At 38.5% G+C, this 6,862-nt stretch overlaps 1 protein-coding gene across 1 annotated transcript in view; it reads left to right on the top strand.

Annotated features, from left to right (window-relative positions):
- Nucleotides 1–6,525, top strand: part of LOC104493324 (MAGUK p55 subfamily member 5-like) — a gene marked incomplete at its 3' end in the record, with an annotated part of 15,644 nt that extends 9,119 nt beyond the window's left edge. Inside the window, exons 3-5 of the mRNA XM_010135980.1 lie at nt 4,696–4,773; nt 5,520–5,666; nt 6,309–6,525. Of these exons, the coding sequence (XP_010134282.1) occupies nt 4,696–4,773; nt 5,520–5,666; nt 6,309–6,525 (442 nt within the window). The remainder of the gene's footprint in view (nt 1–4,695; nt 4,774–5,519; nt 5,667–6,308) is intronic.
- Nucleotides 6,526–6,862: the final 337 nt, after the last annotated feature.

Genomic DNA, 6,862 nt, shown 5'->3' with positions numbered 1-6,862 from the left:
TTCACTCTTGCCTTTTTTTCTAGACATTAACTTATAAATCAAGCTAAACAGCATTGTAGCAAGCTTGAAGTTCTCTTGCAGAAGCAATTGCTGATTCTTGAGGGACACCATTTAAATTTTATCTGAAGGTGCAGGGTGCTGATTGAAGTGTGGCTCAGGATTTTCCTGTTTAGGTTTGTCAGCAAGACTGTGCCAAAACCAGGTGGGAGTATTTTATGTATGAGCTTCCTTCTGGCTTATTCATCAGCCTGTAGGCTGCTATAGGATTCTCACTGGACTTCTTTAATGTCTGTGAGCCTGAAGGAACCTTTTCAGTTAACTTGCTGTTTGTACACTACTTCCCCAAACACCCACTTTACACAGGCCTACGTTGGAATTTCATTCAGATACAAGCCAAGAGTTTTTGAATCTTCATTTATAGTATAGGATCTACGGGTTTTCTCTTAAGCTGGTTTCTTATCTTCGTGGATATGTTGTTCTTTTATTTTCTGCTTAATAGAAGTGTCCAAGAATAATATATGCCTAGGAAGACTCTAGGTCTGTTTTCAAACTTTCAAATTCTTCCCCATCTTCCCTACCGCTTACCTTTCCAACACACTCCTGTCTTTTTTCAGGTGGTTTGGTAAATCCTAAAATCAGAAGGTGGTGCAAAGCCAGTTTTGTGTGTCTTAGGAATCCATTAAGAAAGTTAAGCATAAAGAAAATATTTTTTTAATCAGAAAATTTTAAACCAATGGAATTTTGTCCTTGTCCAGGAGACTATTACATTAACGACACACATTTTCCTGCATTGATTTACTACTCTCTTTTATTCTTCATCTCCCATTCCTGAATTGTCCAGCTTTGAAATTCCTGAAAAGTCTGTATATTGCATATGTCTGCTCCCATTTTCAGATGTAATCTAGTTTCGCGGTGATTCAGCTTCTGGTGTATTTAAGTGACTTGTATTTTGCAATATGTTAAGTAGCATCCTGAAATAATTGAGCTGGAAATTCAGGACAAATATTTCTGTAGCTGACAGAAACATCTCAAGAGGAACAACCTGATGTCTCCATTCACATAATTCTTTACTTTCTAGTCTTGCCTGAATAGAAGATCTTATGCTCATTTTTCAGATCTTTTACTCCTTTTTTGAAAGGTTTCTGCATTTATTATGGTAGCAGTATGGGAGTAAATTATTTCTGCTTCAGGAAAAGTTGTAGTTTTGGTTTGTGGTTTTTTTTATCTTTTACTCTGACAAAGTGTCTATCTTGCGTGCCAGGTTTTTTCTTGTACTGTGATTTTTTTTTTTTTTCTTAGTTGTCTTTTACTTTTTCCATTCCTAAACATCGGCATGGTAAACTCCCCCAGAAAGTATTTCATTTACTTACTTCAGGGTGTTTTTGAAAAGGCACTTGCAAGAGCCTGGATTTAAGTCGCTGATAATATCTTGAGGATAAAAGCCACAAGACATTGCAAGAGAGAAAAATAGCAGATGTAAGCATAACATTAATTTTTAAATGGCAGGTAATGCTAATGTGCATATTTTATAGCACAGGTAATCGGTGACTGCGTAACTCTGAAACTGTTTGGAGTGCGTGTCCTAATTTAAAGCTACAGACACATCTTGTTTGAGGCTTTATGGTGTGGAGGAGAACCTGTCCTAGAGCTCATGCTTCTGTAGTGCTAACTACTGCTTGCAACATGTAACATCTTCCCTTAAAAAAAAGTAAATATTAATTAAACTGTACACTTTTGGAAGTGTTTTTGGGGGAATTACCATTTGCTACACTGAACTTGATTCAAAAAATCTGTTTTCATTTACTCTTTAATTGATGATTTGCTCTTACAAAACACTGTGTAAAGATCAGTGTGTTGTGAAAACTTACTCAGTTTTGAATTTTTTAACCATCATCAATATAAGAGTGGATTAGTACCTCTTTTATTTTCTAGCCCTCTTCAGGGAGTCCTTAAAATTAGTAGCACACTTGTTCAGTTAACTTTTCCGACCAATTTTTATAACCAGGCACCAACAACTTGAGACTTTTCCTTCTTTTTAAAAAGAAACTTTAATTGAATTTAAATAGTGGAATGAAGCATTTGAGCTTAAGGAATTTATTTTAGAGAGCTAATCTTCATATAATGTCTTGTACTCCAAGTCTTAAATAAAAATAGCCAGTAAACATCAAGTGTAATTAAATTGATTTTAAATCCATTTAAACTCGACCGAGATGGGGGCAAGGATTATGGGAACATGGCCGGAATCTTGACCTTGTAAGAATATTTGGTGCAGTATTGAAGACAGTTTGTAATTTTTGGCCTCTTAACAGCACATACTAAATACCATAAAGATTTTCTTGCTATTAAATATATATAATAGGTTCTAATTATATAGACTATGTTTCTTAAGGTTTTCACTTCAGCAGCTGCAGGCAGTTAAACTAGATCAATACTTCTGAGAGGAAGTGCATTACTGTGGGTATGTATATTGTCTCCAACGGTTCTGTTCACCTGAGAGTAAAACAACAACAAGATTTTGCAGGTGCAGTTAAATTCTGGTGTTTAATATCCCTCCAGTCTGTACCTCCACTGTACATGCCTGTAGATTGTGTATACGGTGAAGCCAAACTGATAGCTTTTGGGGGGCTGCTTGAACTGAAGTTAATGCGAGTAACAAGAAAAACTAGGCTGAAGAGTTAAAAAATGCTGTTATTGTCATATATTTAGCGTGGATTTCCTATGCTGACTGTAGTGTGTCACTTCTGGAATGACAGCCTGCAATCAGATTTCTTCGTCCGATAAAACTGTGGGGTTCAGTACCACGAGGAGCAAAGGAGTTTGACGTGAGGCAACGCTGGTGTAGAGAGTGGTGTATGTAGCAGCCTGAAGCTTTCCTAGCGCTTCATTAAATAAGCAAATAATAAATGTATCCTTTCCTTAGAAGGGGGATGAGGAGTTGATGAAGTTTTGGGTAATTAAATTATTTGAAGCCGAAGCTCCACTTGAATACAGGATATTTGCTGCACACAGAATGACTGGTCAGGCCTGGTTGCTTGCTTCTCCCCTGTCAAATCCCCAGCTTCTGACCTTGTATTCAAGAGGTGGCGTCATACAATTGGATAAATAAGGCTTTAAAACTTCTTGTACCTTCAAGGAATTGAATGTCCCTTGAAAGTTAGAGACCTTAAACCTCTATGAGAGAGTTTTTTGTTTAAAAGAATCTCTTCTTTCAACACAGAAGAAACTTTGTTGCTGAGATAAATCCTTTACAGTGCTCTACCTGCCGTGTGGTGTCAGGAAATCCAGGCTAAGTCAGGAATGATAGCTTCCTGGCCGGGTCAGAGGTGTGACTGAGGTCAGGCCTGCATAAAGCTGAATTCTTTCTGTTGCCTAGGGTTTTAGAGAAAACAGTTAAAATATATTGTTTTCTCTGTGAGGCATGTTCTGGGGACGTCAGAAGGACGGCTTGTTGAGCTTGTGCCAGGTTTAATGCGAAGCACAGGAACTTGTTCCATTTGACAGTGTTTTGTTGGCACTGTAAGGATCTTGCCCCATGGGAAGGGTTCGTTTGGTGACTTCTAGAATTTAAAAATCTCTTGACTGTTTTCAGTGCTGTCGTCTGGTAGCATCCAAGAGTTGTTAGTATTTCTGTAGGTAATTGCTCCTAGGATAGAGGCTCTCCAAACCTTTAGGTATTGTTAGATCACACAAAAAGCTTAACTATTTTCACTTTGGAACTTGCAGTTTCTGGGTTCCCTGTTATGTCATATTACCTCATCCTTAAGAGGAAAAAGCTCTTGAAAAAATGTTTTCTATCCCACTGAAAGTTGCTGCTCAAGTATGCGTAATCCGCTTTCGATGTCTCTGGATTCATTTGTGCTTTTGGACTTGTGTGCCTTTGGTCAGATTAGACCAGAGGATAACGGCTACAGAAAGTACCTTCTTTAGCCTCACCTTTGGATAAGAGGGACTTCCCTGCTTCAGGCTTTCTCTATAAGCATACCAGGATTTTTCTAGTGTTTGCAGGAGATGATGGCAAGACATGTTTGGTAACTGTATGAGGGCAAACCTTTTTAGGCAACTGAAGCTGCTTGAGCAAAAACTGTCCTTGTGTTAATGTGGATTATTTTGGAACCAGCAAAAGCAACCTGGTTTCCTGGGATCTTTTGAAGTTTTGACTCATACTTTGAGGCAAGGGCTCCAGGATGCATTTCAAAACCTGTCTTGGAATATTTGGTCTTACTGTTGGTGGAAATAGCTTGGGTAAAATAAACAATCTCCTTTTAAGGAAAAGGGAGGCGAGTCATATTAGTGAGAAATTAGTTCGTTTTAGATAGACCCAGCATATTCACATGGTAAACCTGATTGTGACTGGTTTCACTATTGTGTTCCTTTCTAGAGTTTAATTCTTTTGTGTGTGCATCTTTATAGTAGCTGAGCTCATTGCCAGTCATGGTATTGACAAATCTGTGTGATGCACTGGGTACCAACTTAGATTGGTAGGTACTCGCTGCGTCAAGATGCGCTGGAATAGTCCTGTGGTCTCATTGCATATTTTCCTAATACGTACCAGATTAAGCTCAGTCAGCCAGTGTGGATATACTTTACTTTCAGGAAAATTCATAATCGCAGCTAGGGGTTTGTCCTTGAGTAGGCAAGGGAGGATTGATAAATCACTGGGTAGATGAAGAGTCTTACTACTTGATTTCTTTTTAGGTACAGAGTGTTCTAAAACCCAGTCACCATAAGGATGGGCAGGAGCTTAATGCTTTGCTGAATGCCCCTCACATGCAGGTAAAATAAAATGAAATTTATAATCTAATGGATGTATTTTTTGACACTGTTTTCAGTATAACTTTTTTTTGTGAAAAGTTGGACAAGGATGGGCAAGGATTACTTTTATTCTTCAACTCTGTGCAGATCTCTTAATATTCTTCTAGGATGAAGACTTCCAATTTCCAGCAACTGATGGAAATTTTTAATGGAGTGTAGTGCATGATTGTATTCAGCTCTTGCTACATTCTACCATGTAGGGCAGGGTAATTGGCACATGAACAATGTAGCGCTGGGTCAGTAGGGTTGGGACAACACACAAGCTGCACTGCTTATCTGTGTTTTCCCCTTGAGAGCTGCTTCATGCTTACCGTAGGGTGCATAAAGGGAATTTTGTCCTGTGGTGGTGATGTAAATCCGTGAGTAGTTTTCACTGCGGTGACTTCTTAGTCTGTATCCTCAGTCACATACAGAACAAACCAATGTCTGGGGTTTTTAGGAAGGAGAAGCTCTAAGTACAGGCACAGTTGTGTGTTCAAAGTTGCTTTTCTATTCCTTTCCCATCTGAAAGCAAAGTTTTGGAAAGTAAGTAGCAGTAGGTGCTACATAGCTGTGATAAATGGGGTTTTTTATTGCTTGACTCAGCTTGCAGTATTCTGTGACCTGCAAAGACTATTCAAATTGCAGAATTTAATTGAACTCTGCTATTTTGTATCCATATAAAGTGTGAAATTTTCTGTAACCGGGCTGGTTTTGTTTAACACTAGGCACTTTTACTGGCTCATGATAAGGTTGCAGAACAAGAAATGCAACCAGAGCCTGTGACAGATGAAAAAATTTATGAGAATATTGGCATCTACGGAGGGGAGACGGTTAAAATAGTTCGCATTGAGAAAGCTCGGGATATTCCGTTGGTAAGTACTGGTACTCACTCAGTTACAGGTAAAAGAGGTAAGCTTTTTTGTCCTTTACAGATTGCTGTGAAAGTTTTGGAATTTGAATGTGGAGGTGATTAGCTTGGAGACACTTCCCTCCCTCCCAAATGAGAAATGGCCATAGATGTCTAATTTGTGTGTGTCTTCATATAGCAGGAGCTGTACTATCATTTAAATTCGGTACAACTTCTGTCAACCTGGGGTGGGACAGGACTACTGGTGACAGAAGTCACAATCCAAAGCTTTGCTGCAGAGGAGCTTACAGCCTTGGTTGGTTTTGGCTGGTGGTTTTTTTTTCTTTTCATTTTAGCAACTCTCATCTTCTATTTTGCATCTTTCAAATAATTGCTTCCTTATGAATACATTTTTTAAAAAAATGAGTCTTATGGTGTGGAGCAATTCAATTCTTCCCTCTTTAGTGCTGCTTAAAGAAATTAAACAGTGTTGGGGTTTTGTGGTTTGGTTTGGTTTTTTTTTTGAACTGTAGCATTGTGTGTATGCATCCAAGCTCTTACTCGCATTCTCTTTCAGCATAGTTTCTCCACTGGCTTGGAATATATACAATAGATGGCTTTGAGTTTCATATAGATAATAAATTCAGAATGTGTTGCTGCTACACAGGGTGCTACTGTTCGCAATGAAATGGATTCTGTTATCATTAGTCGAATAGTGAAAGGAGGTGCAGCAGAGAAGAGTGGGCTGTTACATGAAGGGGACGAAGTTCTGGAGATCAATGGCATCGAAATTCGTGGAAAAGATGTTAATGAAGTTTTTGACTTGTTGGTGAGTTGGATGCCTCTTGTTTTCCCAGAGGAAAAAAAATACAACCCCTCATTTTGTAAGACTGAAGCCTGTTGCCTCTCCTTGTTCTTTGTACTCATACTTAGCTTTAGTTTAAAAGTATTTTCTTTCTGATAGATAGTGTTAACATGTGGAGGGCCATTTTAAGTTTTCTTTCTAATGCGTAGTATGGTAAGTGTAATGGCAGTTATCTGCAAAAATGAAGGCTACGAATGTGGAAGAATCAAGCTATCACCTTGAGTCTTGCTTTTAATGATTTCTAAGGAAAACTGTTTAGCTCTAGAAAGTTGTGATTTTTTTTTTTCGTCTTTGTCTCTGGTTTAGTCCACAATTAATAGATGCGTGGCTGTGTGGTTCTGGTTGTGTCTGGCTAG

Source organism: Buceros rhinoceros, unplaced genomic scaffold, assembly GCF_000710305.1.
Source record: "Buceros rhinoceros silvestris isolate BGI_N320 unplaced genomic scaffold, ASM71030v1 scaffold17435, whole genome shotgun sequence".
Taxonomy (NCBI): Eukaryota; Metazoa; Chordata; class Aves; order Bucerotiformes; family Bucerotidae; genus Buceros; species Buceros rhinoceros.
This window is presented reverse-complemented; position numbering and strand designations above follow the sequence as displayed.